Genomic DNA, 19,870 nt, shown 5'->3' with positions numbered 1-19,870 from the left:
ATGATTTTATTTTCTTTTAATGTTGAACAGTATTCCATTATGTATATATACCACATTTCCTTTATCCATTCATCTACTGAAGGGCATCTAGGTTGGCTCCACAGTTTAGCTATTGTGAATTGTGCTGCACTCAGATATAGCACTCAGATATTCCTGGGAGCAAGATACCTTTTTATTTTTTTCTGTTTTTATTATTCTAATATTATTAATTTACGTCTAATTTTTAAACCTTATTATAGACTTGTAACATAACTCACAATTTTGGGAAGTATTTGGTAGGCACTTGAAAAGAAAGTATAGTCTCTATATTCAGGACACAAAATTCTAAATGTACCCCTAGATCTTCTTTATTTATTATACTCAAAGGAACTTCTATATTCTATTTTGTTCACAGGATCTATCTGTCATGACCCAGAGGTAAATTAAAATTTCTTAGTATTGTATTTGTTTCTTCTATAATCCCTTTTTATGAAAATATAGGTGTACTACTTAATGCATATAAAATATTTGTAACTCTTCTATTTTCATTATGAATTGTATCCTCTGGCAATAAAAAGACAACTCTTTATTTCATTTAATGCTTTTAGAAACCCTACTTCCTTTATTATTTACATTTGCCTTACTTTTATTTTTAACATTTTAAATTTCTTTGCCTTAAGACATCCCAAAGTTACATACTTTGTTTGTAACTCTACTAGTTGGCAAATGCTACCATAACAAGGTACAGTACCAAAAACTGAGTAGCATAGATGATAGAAATTTATTGTCTTGGGGTTGCAGGGGTTAGAAGTCCAAGATCAAGGTGCCTGCTGGGTTTGTTCCTGCTGAGGCCACAAGGGAGGAATCTGTTCAAGGTCTCTCTCCTGGGCAAGTAGATGGCTATCTTCTCCCTGTGTGTCTTCAATCATGCCCCCCCCTTACATGTCTCTGTTCAAATTTCCCTTTTTGTTGTTGTTGTTGTTAATAAGGACACCATTCATATTGGATTAAGACCCACCCTATTAACCCCACTATAACTTAATTATCTTTGTACATATCCTTTCTCCAAATAAGGTTCCATTCTAAGGTACAGGAAGTTAGGACTTCAATGTATGCAATTGAGGGGCAGAGCATAATTCAACCCATATCAGTAACCTAACCCTGAATTATTTTTTTACTAGATGAACCAAACCCATTTGTATGCACTGATGTGACTGATAACGTGTTTTTTTTATAGTTCTCTACTTTCATTATGTTCTGATTTCTATTTTCACAATTTTTTTAAAAATATTTTACTACGTAGTTTGCTTTATTTTTCTTTCCTTTGATGTGCAATTTTTGTTTTGGTGGCTAACTGTATAATTACATGTCTCTTTATTTCTTTCCATCTTTAATAAATCCATGTGAGCAATAACTAAAACCAGCATTATTTCTTCTTCCCTTTCTCCTCCAATATCCAATACTAGTCAATAGTATTATCTTTCTTAGAGTTTACTCTTGTGCTACTAAACATATTTATACTTCTATTTGATTTGGGAGCTTTGACTGATAAGCCTACTCCCACATGAGAGATTATGCAACCAGTGAATTCACTCAGCTTCACCTGCCTTCCCTCTCCCCTCGATAGTCACTTGTATCATGTCTACGTTGTGAGGACATATAATGTTAACCTTCTGTTCTGTCACCAACACTTACATTTTTTAAAATATTTTTTAGTTGTCAATGGACCTTTATTTTATTTATTTATATATGATGCTGAGAATCAACCCCAGTGCCTCACACACACTAGGCAAGTGCTCTACACTGAGCTACAATCCCAGCTCCCTTCATATTTCTTTCTCTCTTAGTTTTATATTTTAAATATATTCAAAACTCACAAGCCTTCCCAGTGATCTTTTGGTCAGATAAAATTAATTATTTAATGGTCTCCTTAAGGGCTGGGATAAGGAATTTGCCTACAGTTTTTAAACACAGTCTAAATATGGCACAAGTGGATTATGATATGATCTCACTAAATCATGAAACCTGGCTTTATAGTTGACATATATTCTTACCCCCATAGCCTTAGAACAAATTTGATTAGAAAAGTGAGGTCATTAATTTAGTAGATTTGTGCAAACAATATGTTCAAACCCCCAAATGTTAAAAACATACATACACAGACAACTCTGGGTACCACAGCTAAAAGCACATGCTCAACATATTCTCAAAAGAGAAGTAATCATTCTGTTTATTCGAATGAAACTGACAACCACAGCTGTGGTCCTTTGGTGCTATCCCAAGGCTAGAGATTCAAAAATCTCTCTAAATATAACAGAGCAACCTGCATTTTCACTCCTCAGGCGATTCTATGCAAATGAGAGTGAAAAAACATTGCCCCAGACAGATGCTATGTCATGTAATGAATGACTTACCTGCATTATTTTATTTAGTCATCATGAAAGCCTGGGGGGGGTAAGTTATTCAAAGATTTTTATCAATGAGATATCTGCAACCTAGAGAGATTGAGAAACATGCAGATAGCCACAACACTAGGAAGCAGGAGCTGATATTCCAATATACAAACCCAGTTCTGACTGACTCAAACATCAAAGCTGCTAACTATTTCATAAGAGGGCCAGGATCTCTAAGATGTTTAGAAAACCTTAGATTTAGGGGTTAGAGAGGAGGAGAAAGACATAGACAATAAGACTGACTGATTTTATCTCAAAAGGAGGCTCAGTGATAGAAAACTTGTTTACTGTGAATGCGACCTGGGTTGGATTCCCAGCACCAAAAAAGAGAGAGAGACAGACAGACTAGCTGCAGGAAGATGTAAGAGCTTCAAATTTATCAGGTAACGTCACAGATTAGAGCTATGTAGACCAGTACAATTCCACAGGGCATGCCCCACATTCAGAAGGGCTCAACTTGTGGTTTAACGCTCCATGGATGCCATGTTGAAATGCTTCATAATTTTATCATGGGATCTCTATTTTGCAAGGGAAGTCTACTGGAGTAATGGAGTATGTGCCAGGTGTTTGGAGTCTTAGCTTCTATACAGCTACCCTACCCCCCAGATGGACTCCTGGTCATTCCCTTCCCCATCTCCTCACTCCCACCATCTCCCCACCCCTACCTCTGGGAGGACAGCTCCCCAGCAGAGGCCTGAGTGAAGGCAAGGGGAGGAGAGGGAGCATGGAAGGAGGGGCAAGGAGCAGCCACCTCAGTAGGGGTGAGCCTCTTACTCAGCCCTAACCTGAGCACGGAGATTGCAATGCTCGTCGAGGTCACATGTCCACTGTGTGTTGGGACAGTGGGTCCATGGACAGTGTGGAGGCCTGCCTCAACCTCCCCACTCCTATGGCCACAGATCAGTAAGTTGCAAGTGCCTAGAGAAAAGGGAAACCCAACAGCTGTGACCAGAAAGCACAGGAGGTCACAGAGTGGGGCCTCTGGGCACCTGGGAGGAACTGTACTTGCCACTCTTGACTAGGCAGCATGACATTACACAGCAAACAAAAGTACCTCAATAGACTGAATGAGAAATTGTGAAAAAAAGGAAAACAAATTTCTATTTTTATACCTTTAATGGTACTTTTCTGTGCTTTTTGAACAAGGAGTCCCACATTTTCATTCCACACTGTTCCCCCAAATCTGTGTGACCCTTCCTGGACATAGGAGACTTCAGGGTTTTTTGGGGGGATTATATGCCTACAAACTTGGGGGAAGATAACCCTGCCTTTCTACCAAAGGTCACTTGGCACCATGGTCACAGTCAGGCCATTGGACAATCATTCAAACTCGCAGATAATTTGCCAGAATTCTCCAAGTTGTGCTCTTCGTACAGCAGTCAGCCAACCTGTTTTTATTTTTATTATTATTTTTTTACCTTCTTATTTATTTATTTTTATATGATGCTGGGGATAGAACCCAGAGCCTCACATGTGCTAGGCAAGCGCTCTACCACTGAGCTACACCCACAGCCCAGACAACCTGTTTTAATATCACAGATCAGACCAAAGAACCACAAAGAATGCAAGGAAAAACAGCTCACACTTTCGCTGCATTTATATTTAAAACACAAGGCCTCTGTTTTAATCATGTAAAAATTTCCAGAGGCATCACCTTGGAAACAAGAGACTACGATCATTAAAATGAACTAGAAGCAAATAAGCTCCAGTGAAGTAAACCTAGCTGCAAAACCTTTCTAGTACCTTTACAGGGGAAATTTATCCAGTAACCATGATAAGCATAAGGCAAGTGAGAAAGAATGTCCACTGCAGGACATCTAAAGGATGTCCTGCACAAACTTTGTATAAAAAACTAATTTTATTATTCATTTAGAATACTGCATACCTAATGCATTTACAGGGAAATACCTATGAGCTGTAACAGCAATAAAAAATGCACCTGGGGGCTGGGGTCTATATCAGGAGACAACACATACTGAGTGTGCATGAGGCCCTAGGTTCAATTCTCAACACCAAAAAAGAAAACCCGAATAATTCCCTGCACATCTGTTTGGTACAAAGAGAGAAAATGTCTTGCTGCAGTAAATCAATACACTAAATGAAAACATGAGGTATTTTTTTTCTAAATATTTTCTTCCTTTAAATACCATAGAATATGTATCCCTTGAGATTGGAACATGGAAATCTAAAATTATCCCTCAAAGCTACCAAGAGCTTTTTCTGAAGTTCCATTCATTATTTTTTTTCTTCCTTGCAGAGATGTAAAAAAAAAAAAAAAAAAAAAAAAAAAAAAAAATAGAGGTGCTTTTATACTTTTCCCAAGAAAAAATACAATTGTTTACAAGATAGAGAGGAAACCCTTAGAGAATTTTGGTAGGAATGAAGACGATAAACAAGAGTCAATACTTGAATTAAGAGTTGAAAAATAAATCGGGCTTGGTGGCACATCCCAACAGCTGGGGAGGTTGAAACAGGAGGATCACAAGTTCAAAACCAGCCTCAGCAATGGAGAGGCACTAAACAACTCAGGAGACCCTGTCTCTAAGTAAAATACAAAATAGGGCTGGGGATGTGGCTCAGTGGTTGAGTGTCCCTGAGTTCAATCCCCCTCCTCCAAAAAATAGAGTTCTAAGTTAAGAAACAGACACTACTAATGGTTAGCCTCACAAAAACCCAAAAAGGAGAATTTTTCTTAACACTATCAGATGACATCTTAGAAGCCTGGATAATGAAGCTTTGCAGAAAAATGAAAAAGGGGAAATGAATCATCTAATATCCAAACACAGAATTCTTCTCAAAGAATGTCATGCTTCTGCTCTTGTTCAGGCAGGAGCAAGAGAAGACTTGGGCAAGATCTGCAGAGAGAGTAGATACATGGCTGCGGTGACTGCTTTACTTGCTTCCCTCTCTGGGCTGATGGTTTCTGGTTCTCCCTTCTCCTCTCCCCTCTGTTCTTCAAGATGGGGTGGGGAGCTGGAGAGGCAGTCTCTCCTCTGCCCTCCCCTGCTTTCCTCTCCCTACTCCAAAGTGGAAGGCTGGAACCCCTACCTGATTGGGCATCTGGTCTCTTCTATTTCTCTATATCTTCATTTCTAACTCTCTTGACTTTTCACCTTGCAATTCTTTTCTTCTTTAATCATGCATTCATCTAATTATTACAGCTCCCAGAATACACAGACTTTTTAAGCAAACAGGTTCTGTTTCTTCATGGGCATAAATCCTTATTCTTTACCTTTGCGGAGTCCCACCCAGGCCTTATCTGTATTGCATTATGTCTCCTGAAACCGAAAGAGGCACAGACTTGGACGGGGTGTTATCTAATCAAGACTGTTTGTCACAGACAACTTGGGAGTTAACAAGCTGCTCTAGAACATACTCGCCTTCTTTCAGTGGCTACTGTTTGGGTTCATTCACAATATCTGTGTTCTCTCTGAGAAACCACCTTCAGGTACCAGGCAAAAAAGCTGATTCTCAAAATCCAGAGAGCAGAGTCTGACTGCAGCCTGAGAAGGTGGTGGTGGCAATCACACCTCAAAAGGAACATTCATACCTTTGTAATCGCAGTGAAGACTTTTTCCAGAATGGCATTGGGCTGGGCAATTTGTGGTCCATTGGCCTGAATGTTGAGGGCGATGGCACATGGTTTGGCTACAAATCTGAAAATGAAGAGAGAAAGTCAGAAGTTATTCTTCCTATGGCAGTTCTTAATGCCACCAGTTAAACATTACTCAATCATGTCAATAAACTGCGGGCAGGATTTTATGGGGGTACATTTTCAGCATTTACCAGGGTAACTATAATATAGACTTAACTGTTTTTCTTTTCTTTAGTCCCCCAACAGTAACTCTAAAGAAGAAATCTTTTTAAAACATTTAGGCTAGGTGTGGTCGCGCATACCTGGTCCCAGCTACTCAGGAGGCTGAGGCAAGAGGATCACTTGAGCTTCTGAACTCAAGACCAGCCTGGGCGACCCCATCTCCAAAAGAAAACTAAATAAACAGAACATTTAACACCCACCCACCCCCACCCATTTTCCAGTTCTAATGAGAATCAACAGATCAAAAGACTACCAGATAAAAATTTAAGTACATAAATGAAACATAAACAAAACAAACTATGATTTTTAAATGACTCACAGCCTTCTTTCTAACACGTTATCAATAGTCCTCTTCTATTTTTATTATAAGAAATCATTTACCAAGCACCTGACTACACCTGCAGAAAGAGCACTTTTGATCACCCCTCGTCATAAACGTGGCCATTTGTGTCACTATAATCAAAGTGTGCTGTATTCAACCCCCGTCTCAGCTTTATGGTTATTTATGGCTTTCTCACAAGGGGTAGTGAAGGACATCAGATGGCACGATGCCCTTGACAAGTTGAAAGTGTGAAGTGTTTATGCCTTTTCATCCTAAGCACATGCTCATGTCAACAAGAGTGTGAGCCTCGTTTCTGGCCATTTTTGTGAATGAAGCATGGAAGGAAACTGGGTGAAAAGTGCCTGGGGCCCCTGAGATATGATGACATCTCTGACAAAACCATGGAGAGGAAAAAGCATTTACAGCTTGAGAGTCGTTTTAGACTAAACTTCATGAAATAAGCTTCCCTAAATACTCATTTCAGTAGCTGACCTGGACATTTTCTACTAACATAAACTAATTTAAGGTTATATAAAAGGTGACCCGGCTGTAAAGCAACAACGGATAAATGTACAAAATGGATCATGAGTAAATTTTACATGAGACTTCTTTATTAGTACTCAAAGAGATTAAAGAATGTTAGACAAAAGAGAATTTTTTAATTTAATGGTATAATGAGGCCGCAATACACAGAACGATATAATATACTGGGTCCTATTCAAGCAAAGTGAAAATACTTATTTAAATATGAAAATAAGAACATTATGAATGTGTGAGCTTAAACCAGGAAAGGTATACACAGAAAATGCAATGTAATACCTGTTTACTGGGTTATCTACAACAAAGGTGGGAAGAATTTATAAATCTTTTAGAAACTGGATTATTCTTAAAATGAGGTATTCTTAATCCTTTTTAATGAAAGTCTTTTTCTGGGACACATTATCTATATCCCTATCTTCCTGATAGGAAGTACATTCTTTTCCCAATGGCCCCAAATTTTCACTATGAACAATAATCAGGGAGCGGAGGTGGTAGCTACAGTGGCAATGGAAATGAAATTTAATGGGTAGTGAGCATAGCAGAGCCCAGAAACTGTTGCCTTAACAAACTTCCTGCTGTCTGGTTATTTGCCTTCTCATCATAATGTAAAATGAGAGGTGTGAAAAGATTTGAAGGCCAGCAAAAAATGAAAAAATGATGTAATGACTAGTTTGGTTAAAAAAAAAAAAGCCAAAAATCAACTCTTCCAATGGTTTGCTTCTACCCATACAAGGTGGCTTCTTCTAAATCCTCCTCGTCATCCCGTGCCCTCGTCTTTGACATTGTGTTCAAATTCCCTCTGGGGCTTTGTCATCTGCATCCTTCTGATAACCTGCTGATTTTGATCCTAGGCAAATGTCTATGTCAGCAAGAACAGGGACAGGGTCCTCTTTCTTCTTCTAAAAATCAAAGTGTCTAACAATGATTGAACATTTCATCTTTTTAAACCCCAGGCAGAGCAGGGCACACTTTTTTTTCCAGAAAGGTCAATGCCGTGATCAGCTCTCCATTCTGATTTACTGGTGAGGCTGAATCCCAAATTATGAAGATTTTGGGAAAAGGGGTCTGTATGTGTCAGGAGAGATGAACAAGTTCAAAAGAATAGAACTCAAGGCAAAGTTTGAAGACCTTTAAAGTTTAAATGGACCCTGGTGCATATGCACAATAAATCAAACCATCTGAATTCTTTGCAAGAAGTTACCATATCATAGGACGTTTCTATTTACAAGTCTGTAACACTGCAGACATTTGATAATACTTGAAGGATGAATAAGTGAACATTTCAGCTAAAATACAACCATAGGTAGGTACCTTACAACTTTCCCAAAGGAACCATGTGTTTTAACTCCCTTGAATATCACATCTGCTCAGTGTCATCTGGACTTCAGAAAGTAAGACACCAACTATTTCAATACCAGATGCCATTTCTATAATCCCCAAGTTCCTGTAATGTCCAAGAGTACCTGTGCAGGCACAGCCATGCCTCACTAGGTACTCTTTCCAAATTATCCAGTACAGAAAGCCAAATACTCAGTTTCTAGGTCTTAGAAATCTGCATACCATGGGCAGAAAAAGTTGATCTCAAATCCCCAATGAGAGAAAAAAGAAAGGAAGGGTATATAACTCTTCCTATTAGGTATGCTTGATTATATGAAAATATAGATGTTTTATGTGTGTTTACTTATCAAATAATTTAATGCGTCTCTAGCATTATTTTTCCCCTCAAACAGCATATTAGATTTCAAATAAAATCAAGTGCAATGGTACATGCCTATCATCCCAGCAACTAGGGAGGCTGAGGCAGGATGATGGCAAGTTCAAGGCCAGCCTCAGCATCTTAGTGAGATCCTGTCTCAAAATAAAAAGGGCTGGGGGTTGGTTCAGTAATAGAGGGCCTCTGGGTTCAATTCCCAGTACTGGAAGAAAAAGAAAAGATTCAAGTAAAACCTATGTTGTGACAGAATGTTATCACATTCTGTCATGGTCCATTTGAGAAAGATGGATTTTTTTTTTTATGTTGGCCCTACTAGAAATAAGTTCACAAAAATTGTCTGTCAGAATGGTTGGAAAGAATTCTACTGTCATGTATATCTAATTAGAACAATTTTTTAAAAATTAAAGGAAAAACAGAATGGTTGGAGAGAGAAAGAGACAGAGATGGAGAAAGAGACAGAGATGGAGAAACAGACGGGTGATGAACCTACCTACACATACCAAGTTGTAAAGAGTGTGCACTTTGAAGCTTTGATGATTACCTCCACCAGGAAGTGCCCACTTAATTACGTTTTTTATCAAAGGCAGCAACACTACCTTCAAAAGATCAAACATCTGTAAAGTACTTTCATGTGCTACATTTGAAAGTAAATATAATAAGGATACAAACTTTGAAAAATACTGGTCTTGGTTAAAAAGCAGAGAAAACATCTAAAACATTCCTACTTTCCAATTCTACTGAACAATGTGTATTTGTATTTTATATATGAATTGAAGGTCTCTGCACAACATACTGAAGCAAGCCCCAGGCAGTGCTCTGGGGAGAGGAATACACAAAACATGAAGTGACCTCAACATTCAAAGACATTTGCAACCTGGGCAAGGAGATTAAAATAATAATATTACTATTATAACTATTATTATTATTATTATTATTATTAATGGGGTATGTGTTATTGTTCTAATCACTTAAAAAAAACAGTCTATCATTTTCAGTAGGTAACATGGCTGGAAATTGTTAGTCCTTTCCAACTGTAACATTTCCTGCACTTTTCAGATGGTTGGCACGATGATGTGGACATAAAATCCTATACATGACAAAATTGTACAGTGGTAAATCAATGGCTCTCTCCCCTTCTCTCTCTCTCTCTCTCTCTCTCTCTCTCTCTCTCTCTCACACACACACACACACACACACACACACACACAAATAAATACAAGAAACAACTGCAGAAATCCGAATACTGTAAGTAAATTGTATCAGTGTCACTATCCTGGTTGTGACATCAAACTAAAGTTTTGTAAAATGTTATCATCAGGAGTCACTGGGTGAAGTGAATGTGAGATCTCCCTATGTCAGTTCTTACCACAGTATGTGCATTTGCGATTATCTCAATAAAGATTTCAATGAAAAAAAATCCCTGGAAGGGAAGTTCTGTTGTTGTTGAAAACTCCTCACAAACTCTACTCAAACTGCACAATACAACTACTTCATCCCTCACTTGCACCCCCCCCACACACACACAAAAGAAAGCCACAAAACATTCACTACTCAAGGGCTCTGGAGACTGAATAAAAGCAAAGAGACTAGAAAGGAGGCGGGAGTCAAGAATGGAGCCAGCAACCAGCAAAGAAAGTACTCCCTGCCTGCTCACTCATGGATTTATTCTGCAGCTCTACCCTGAGATCAGACAGTCACAGTGGCAGGTACAGCTTTGATAGAAGAACACACTTTCTTTCTAGCTGTAGGACCCAGGGAAGGAGGCTGGGGGAAGCGGAAAGGGATCAGAGAACCACAGAAAGAAAAGGCCAGAGAAGCAAACCCTAGGTCTGGGTGGGTATAGACCAGGCATGACTCTGGCTGACTTCTGAGCCATGAATGTACAAGGAAACCAATGGCAACCAATAGCTAAGGTTTCAAGAACTGATCTCAGACTTGAAGGCACTGTCCACTGCAGGCAGGACAGGCTGCAGTCTAAGTAAATTGCGTCTCAATAGAAACATCAATGCTTTCCAAAACAATGGAAAGAATCCAAATTGTCCACAATATAACTTTTGCCATGTCCAGGACACAATCAGGTATGCTGATAAAGAGCCAAGAAAAGACAATCCACTCTTAGGGGACTAACCATGCAAAAGAAAAATTCAGTGAACCGGAACCACACAATCTGAAAAAGAAGAAAGAGAAAAATGGAAAAACAAACAAACATACTTTGAGGACCTGTGGAACTACTTTGAAAGGTTAGCATAGGGGTAGCTGGAGTCCCAGGAATAAAACGTAATGGCCAGGAAGAAAAAGAAAATATTCAAAGAAATCATAGCCTCTCAAATCTGGCAAAAGATTCAGGGACTCAAGAAGTTCAAAAGGAGAAAATGTGAATGAATCAGAATCAAACCAATAAAAACCAAGATAAAGATATTATTACTATGTCACTAGAAAAAGTACATACTATATTCAGGGGAAAATAACTTATAATTTATTTCCTGTCGGAAATTATGAGGGATCAATGGCAGTGAAATAACATCTTTAAAGTTTTAGATTCAAAAAATAAAAACAAAACCTTAGACACTGACCTTCCTCTGGTCATGGGTGTGCTGCAGGTTAGAGCCAATGAGAATGGCATGGGCTAGAGTTTAAAAGTCAACGTGGATGTGCGCACAGGACCCATAGGCTTTGTGAATATCCACATAGGCTACAATGTTATCTAAGATAACAGTTTCAGGAAAAGAAAGAGAGGGATGCCAAGAGGGAGAAAGGGAACTGATAGTTATGGACAATTGCTATATGCCAAATGCTTTATAATGTTTTAGCCTTCTTTTAAACCAACACAAACTCTTCAAAGTAAATACTAATCCCACTTTACAATTCTATAAACTAGAGCTCAAAAAAGGTCAAGTGCTTGCCCAAGGTATTAAAGCTAGTTAAGTAGCTTAGACAAGATTTAAACCCAGTTGCTTCTAACATAATCTAGAAGTAAAAAAAAAAAAAAAAAAAAAAAAGAAAATCATGTCTTCTCCTCTCCCTCATCTACGAAAAGAAGCATTAAGATCATTGTGATATGGCCATACACTCTTGCTCACTAATCCCACTTTTAAGTATCCACCTAAGGAAATCTTTCAAACAAAGAAGAAAAGCCACAACTGTAAAGATATTCACGCAACATGGACTATAGGAGGCAATGGTAAACAGCTTAATGACTCACTTAATAAGTGACTCATTGTGCAACTTTGAGGTATCAGCCCTGCCCTAGGTGTTGTAGATGCAGCAGTGAACAAAATCCCTGCTTTTATGGGGCTTACATTTGAGATAAAAAAAATAAATAAATAAAGAGGTACATGTCAGGTCAGATAGTGAAACATGCTAGAGAGAAAAATAAAGCCACCTAAGAAACACAGCGGTACCAGGGAGGGGTGCAACTTCAAGTGGGCTGGCCAGGGAGCGCCCCACGGAGAAAGTGAGCCGAACCATGAAGGAGGAAAGAAACAAACTAGGAAGACGCACAGGGGAAGAACATTCCAGAAGGAACACAGCCAAGGACAAAGGCCCTGAAGGAGTGTGCCTGAGATGCTGAGGCTCATCAGGAGAGCCAGGGTGGCTGGAATGCAGTCAGCCAGTGCAAGAGGACTCACGTGGAGTGGAGCACAGCCAGCAGAGGCACCGTGGTGCCCAGCAGGCCATTTTGAGGACTTGGTTTTTATCCTGAGAGCGGGAAGCCACGGAAGCACTTGAACAGAGAATGTAAATGATCTGATGTTGTTTTAACAAGATCACTGGCTCCTGGGCTGAGAACGCAATGAAGGTGAATGGGGAAGGGAACAGCAAGGCCAACTGGGAAGTCACCTCAATTGTCCAGGCAGGAGATGACTGCAGCCAAAGACACGGTGAGAAATCATCAGACCCAGGACCATTGTGAGGGCTGGGCCCACAGGATCCACTCATGATTGAACATGAGAGGGGGAAGAAAGGAATAAAGGAAGATGGCAGGTCTTGGGCCCGAGCACCTGGGAGGACTCAGTCAAGGACAGTGAAGTCCATGTGAAGTGTGGGAAGTTGGGGGTTATGTTTATTAGGCCATTAGGCTTATCTATGCAGGTGGCAATGAGGCAGCCTGGAGTTCAGGAAAGGCTTGACCCAGGCACATTAATTTGGTTAAATCAACCTACAGATGGTATAAAGCCATAAGATGAAGAAAATCACCTGGGAAGAGAGGTGATTTCAAAAAGAAACTCAAGGATGATTCCAACATTTAATGCTAAAAACAATTAGAGTACAAGAACACCCTGAAATATTTTTAATATAGCTAATAAAAAGGATATTTACATAAACTACACAGAACATGAACATTTATAACAATGTTAACTTTTAAAAATAATATATACTGAAATGATATTTATAAAATAGGGAGATAGAATAAAATCTGAAAAATAACAGTTGACATGTTATATCACAGGATTTAGCATTATATGTCTTTTGTGCTTGCTTTGTTGTTGAATAACAGTGAAACCCAGTGACCAATAAAACCCCCCAAAGGTGGTGTAACTTATAAAAGCCTAATGAACCTTGTAGTAAAAGAGAATTATGGACAGGGGGAGGATAAGTACAAACAATAACAGAGTCTGTTTTCCACCCATGAAAACTCTACCAAGTCATCATTTTGCAACTTTTCTGGATTTCTAAAGTGATGAACATTATACAAAGTGTAGAAATAACAAAAAAGACTTGTGATGATGTTAAACATTGCCAGGAATGCCATCACCCAAAGATAACCATTATTAACTTTATTAACATGTTTCTTGGGGCCTTTGACTGAATGAACTCTGCCAACTTTTAAAAATACTTTGTTTACCATATTTTTATCAAACAAGCCTGCATCACACCATAGGTGTTCAGTAATCTGTTTACTTTCCTATTGTGACTATTTCCCTCAGGAAATGACATATCCTTGTAAAAACATGGCTTTTAGTGATTCCATGGGGTGTATTATTGTTCTAATTTCTTGTTATTGTGAAGGACCTCAGGAAACCATCATTGGGCCCTTTTTAACCAACAGACTCTGGTAAAAGTCCCAACATAGTGTCACAATATAGATGATTAGAGCAAAGAAAAGTTGGAAGAATTAAATTCTTTATGCTGACCCCTGAAATAATGCTGTCGTCACAGAATAACTATCATTCATCCATCTGCTTTATTGCTACCCCTTGAATTGAGCGTTAACATTTCCAGAACTTTGAAGAAATCAGCCACAAAGTTTTGAAGAGTGAAATCTCTAGATTCTTCTATTACCGGAATTCTCCTATCTTAGAAGGATTTTGATAATCAATAGAGAAATGAGCCAAAGATGATAAATAGCTAATTCACAGAAAAAGAAAAATGGAAACTTCAGTAAACATATAAGATATTTAACTTCATCAAGAAATGTAGCTACAGCACACCACACCCAGCAGGCTGGCTCTGCTAAATACAGCTGAGAAAGATCTGGAGACACAAGAATTCCTATTGTTTGCTCATGGAAATTTAGTTTAAAATGACTGTACACATGTGAAAAATGGTCACCCTGACTAAATTAAAAAAAAAAAAAGACATAAAAACACATTTTTTTAAAAAAAAAAAAAAAGGTTAGGCACAGGACAAATACCACACATTGTGACTTACATGTTGGTGCTAATGCTCATCTCATAGGAGGACAGAGCAGCAAGTGGTACCAGAGCTTCAGAAGATGTGGGAGGTTAAGAGGTCCAGGGTCAGGTACAGAGGTACAGTGGGATAGGAGAAGTGACTTCTAATGTACTACAGCAAATTAGAGTAACCATGGTTGACAACAACAGATAGATCTTTCAAAATGAGAAGATTTTGAATGTTCTCAACAAAAAGAAATAATAAATATTTGAAAAAAAAAATTTGAGGTCATTGATATACCAGTTGACCTGGTCTGATTATGCACTGTATACATGTGCTAAAATATCACACTCAACTCCCTAAAAATGTGTAATTGCTATTTGTCCAGAAAAGTTATAGGTAAATAAATATATCATATAAAATTTAAAAAAATAAAAATTAATAAACACATTAATAAATACATCCTTGGCTTATGACATTTACATTTTAATAAATCTCATTATGGCAAGAGTGAGGAGAGAAAGGTACTCGGGGGAGTCACTAAACTGATACAAACTTTAAAGTGCAACTTCGCAGTATTTAGCAAATTGTTAAAATGCCTAAGACCTCGCAGGCATTCCTAGCTAGATAGTATTTTAGAAAGAAAATTTACTGTGGTCTTATTGGAAATAGCAAAAAAGAGAAGAAATAAATATTTATCAGAAAGATACATATGAACTATGTTATCTCCATATACAATGGAATTCTCTGAGGATGTTAAAATGAAGCCATTTTGTTGTGTTTCAAGATACAATGGTAAAAGTAAAATGGAACAGTAACAAGTATAAAACTTCTTTATTCATAGTTTAAATTTTTAACATGAATTTTAACAGTGAGAAGCTGTTAATGGTGATAATATTTGAGGGCTAAGAAAAAAAGATTTAATTTGCATTTGATACGTTTCTGTTAAGAAGTTTGTACATATGTACTTTATATTTATTTTAAATAACATTTACATGCTTTCAATAAATTTTCACTGCAAAGGGCTTAGAAACAAGAGGTAAAGCTAGTTTATATGATCACTATTTATATACATATACAAATTTCTGACATATAAAAGAAATGGAAGATACATTAAAAGGTTAACTGTGTTTGCTGCAAGATGATGGGATTATGATCTACTTCAGTGTTCTTTATTATGCTTTTCCAGATTTTTTAAGACCTTAAAATGAGTGCGTCAATTTTTAATGTTGAAAATAAAAAACATGCATTTTTCAAAATAGGGTTGAAATGATGGTCTCTATCCCAAGTGCTATGGTGTGAATACTGCATATGTCCCAAAGAGGTTGGTGGGTGCATGATGCAACTCATGTTTGACCCCTTAAATTCTCAAGAGAGAACTGTTATGAAAGAAACAAGGTTGACCCTGCATAACCTCTTTCTCTGTCCTCCTATATGATCATCTAATTGTGCTGCTGCCACTGCTGTCTGCCATGATAAAAGGCATCCCTCACCAGGACTGAGCCAGAGCAAGAAACTGTATTCTTGAGCCTATAAAATTGGGAGCTAAATAAACCTTTTCTCTCTATAAAATTAGTTGCCTCAGTTACTTTGTTATAGTGAGGGAAAGCTGATTAATATACCAGGTAAAATCCTATGAAACAAAAATTTAACAATGGAAAGCCCTGAGATGGCTGCAATTCAGATAATTCTGTGGATCTCCTTAAGCAAAGAACTAAAAAAAAAAAAATGTGACTGACTCAGGATGAGAAAAGTAGGTGGAATAAAAATAAAAGGCCATTCTGGTACCTCATCAGGTTGAAAAAAGAATGGCATTTAAGTCAAAGGGTGCACCAATAGGATACCATGCAACTGGATGAAATGACTCCAGGGGAAAAAAAAATGTTACCAACATTAAATAAATATACCAAGAGAATTTGAAATGCCACCAGAAAAGAAATTGCTTCTGCCTGCACCTGCAGACTCCATGGAACTTGCCTCTTTCCTCATCTATATAATGAAAATCATAATTACACTGTCACATGATGGGAAACATTTTTAAATCACTGGCATCTCGAGCGCAACTGGAAAGAGCCAAACACAGGGGAGGATGGCATACAAAGTGGGATGCAGACAGAAGACAATTTGATTCTTAGGAGAAAATGTGAATTTGTTTCTAGGTGGCAACCATATAATTAAAAGGACAGTTCTTTCTGAGCAAACTCTCATCCTGGGTACACCTACCTACCTGATCTGCACATGTTGGAAAGCTGTTCAACCTTTGTGAGCTGTCATTGCTACATTTATAAAACAAAGACAATAAAATCTTGGCAAATTTTCTGTGAGCCTTGGCAGAATGCATAAACTTCATACCACAGGCCCCACTTTTGGCAAGTTCTCAGAAGCCCTGGCTTTTCTTAAATGCTGATGACAGGAAGCACACATTTAAGTATCAAGAGGAGCTCCAGGCTGCAAGGGTCAACAACCTATGATGGGAAAGCACAGGAATGTCACACTTTGTGAGGAGGCCAGAAAACGTTGCAGCATTCTATGTCACTGGGCCCAGCCTCCTTCCTCCTTCCAAGCCAGAATTTTCTCTAGAGATGATTCAAAAACTTCCTTTGAATGATCAGGACATTTCCCTGTACACTTCTTTGCAATTTCCTGTGAATCTATAATTATTTCAAAATGAAAAAGAAAAACAAAATCTTCCCTTGGTGTTCTATTTTAGGTTTTCATCACATTTGACTCAAAAATCTTCTTCCTGCATCCTTCTTGCTTGCTGAAACGTAAACTCCTCTCCTCTTTTTTCAGCCCTCTAGAGAGATGGTTCCGTTCATAACTTCCTCCAGTATTTGGAAACACAGCATTCTTCTCTCTTCCAGAATAAACAGACAGAATCCTATAAACCTTTCCTCATTGATCTTTTTCTTTTCTAACTTTATTTTTTTTTTAGTATTTTATGTATTTTTCTTTTAAATAGAGCGTTATTCTAGGCTTCCAGGAAGTGGAAGACCCCCTAGCCAATGTCTGGTTTAATTAATGAATAATCACTGGCAAAGATTTGTGGTGGTGATAGTTGTTTTTAAAAGTTCACATACAGCTTTCTGAAAACTATACTTAGCCCGGTGCGGAGGCTGAGGCAGGGGGATTGCAAGTTCAAGGTCAGCCTCAGCAATTTATCAAGGCCCTAAGCAACTTAGCAAGGCCCTATCTCAAAATAAAAAATAAAAAAGGTTGGGAATGTGGGTCAGAGGTTCAGCACCCATGGGCTCAATCCCTTGTACCCCATGCCCTCCCAAAAAACACACACACACACACACACACACACACACACACACACACATATATATATATATATATATATATATATGTGTATATATGTATACACACACACACACACACACACACTTAAGTCAAACTAGCAGTAATAAAGGGATCGGTCACTCTAGTTCACACTAACCTCATTTAATGAGCAGATCAGTGACTAAAAGACCACCAAATGTCATCAACTGAGAGCTGGGATGCTGGGAAAGCCCAAGTTGACCAAAGAAATGTCAAAAATGCTTCTCCTTGCCACACATTTCCAAGGTTCTAACAAAAAGTACCCTAGACTTTGCATGTTTCATCATGAGTTCATTCCAGCTATTCAAGAAGCACAGAAGGGCTGTTAAAAGATGAAGCTCATAAAATTCAATGAAATTATGTCTTTAGTTTAAACAATGAAAATCATGCCCCCATATTTTACATAAAACCACATACAAAAGACATCGTGATATTTACAGAAAAAGCTGTAAAAAGTAGCAGATACGCAGTGTAGACAGATCCAGAGAGTTACTGCGTAGCCAGAGGACTGTAGGGAATGAAATTGAATTGTATTTGTGATTCATGCTACATGAGATTTTACCTGTTCTCACCACAAAAACAACAATGAAAAAAGTGGTTGTGGTGACATGATGGATATGTTGATTTGCTTTATGGTGGTAATCTTTTTACTATCTCTCTGTACCCAATAACAACTTTTATACCATAAGCATACACAATAAATATTTTTTTAAAGGGGAAGAAAAATGTATAGTGAATATTTTCATAGGAAAATGCCTTTGTAGTTCAGGAAAGTATAAGGCATTACCATTATGGGCTGGCTGATATTTTCATCATATTATGGTGCTTAGAAAATTAAAATTATGGCAATTGCAGGTAAATGGATGGAGTTGGGAGAATATCATGCTTAGCGAAGTAAGCCTGTCCCAAAAAACCAAAGGCCAGATGTTTTCTCTGATAAGTGGATGCTGACCCATAATGGGGGCCAAGGGGCATGGGAGGAGTGGAGGAATTTTGGATTGGGCAAAAGGGAGAAGAGAAGAGAGAAGAGGCATGGGGATAGGAAAGATGGTGAAACGAGATGAACAACATTACCCTAGGTACATGTATGATTGCACGAATGGTGTGGCCCTACTTCATGTGCAATCAGAGAAGTGAAAACTTGTGCTCCATTTGTATACAATGGATCGAAGAGCATTCTTCTGACATGTAAAGCTGATTAGAACAAACAGAAAAAATTACTATAATTTTGTCAACAAATCTTTGGGATAGCACACATCTATGCATCAGCCTTCCCCTTAATCTTCCCTTCTTTATGCACTGAGGAGGACACTCTCTGAATCTCTCTCAGGGCTGTGACTGCGCCTGCAGAGAATCTGTCGCCATTGGCGAGGTCTCTTTACCTCATGGACTGCCATTTTGGCAACTCCATCTCTAACTACTGCTTCCAGCCCTCTGTCAGCTCTGGACATGTCACCGAGATCAGGAGTTATGCCTGAAAGTCTCAGAATTCCCTTTAGCTGTACCCTCTGCACTCACAGATACCTTCCCTGTCACTGTCCTCCTGTCACCCAGCTCTGATGGCGTCTAGGCATCCGAGACCTTCAAAGCCTGTGGGCAGACTCTACCTAAGAGCTCTGGGACACACAGACTCATCTTGAAACTTCAAACTTGGCCCTGAAACTGAATGCAACGTCTGGAGAGCCCCGAGCCTCGCTGTAATGCATTAATCCTTTAATTCCACTACATTTGCCAGGTGCCTTACCATTCACAAAGCACTTTCACGCTTTATCTCAGTCAATCCCTCAAAATGTCCCCAAGGGATAAGCAAACAGATATTATCATCACTGTTTTACAAATGAGAAAAGGATTCCAATGTTTCAGTGACTTGAACTAAAAACTAGGGAGCAGAGGGGCAGGCCAACACATCTGTCATTCTCTTCTAAGAACTGAGCTGACTTTTCAGTTGGTGACACATGATCATGGGTCTGTGAACATTTTTTTTTTGTATACTCAAAATACCACAAAGATTGTCCCCTGGTGCCTCAAAACCACAAAAAAATTTGCTCATCTGTGAATGGTATCTATTTTATTCTTGATCTACCACTCAAGATTCCTGGGTTGTG

The 19,870-nt window shown here is 38.4% G+C and overlaps 1 protein-coding gene across 2 annotated transcripts in view; it reads right to left on the bottom strand.

Moving 5' to 3' along the window:
• Cers6 (ceramide synthase 6) overlaps nt 1-19,870 on the bottom strand; it is a 273,609-nt gene that overhangs the window by 184,955 nt on the left and 68,784 nt on the right. For both annotated transcript variants that reach the window (XM_026389568.2, XM_026389569.2), the window contains exon 2: nt 5,983-6,088. In XM_026389568.2, the coding sequence (XP_026245353.1) occupies nt 5,983-6,088 (106 nt within the window). The remainder of the gene's footprint in view (nt 1-5,982; nt 6,089-19,870) is intronic.

This window comes from Urocitellus parryii, chromosome 1, assembly GCF_045843805.1.
Source record: "Urocitellus parryii isolate mUroPar1 chromosome 1, mUroPar1.hap1, whole genome shotgun sequence".
Lineage (NCBI taxonomy): Eukaryota > Metazoa > Chordata > Mammalia > Rodentia > Sciuridae > Urocitellus > Urocitellus parryii.
This window is presented reverse-complemented; position numbering and strand designations above follow the sequence as displayed.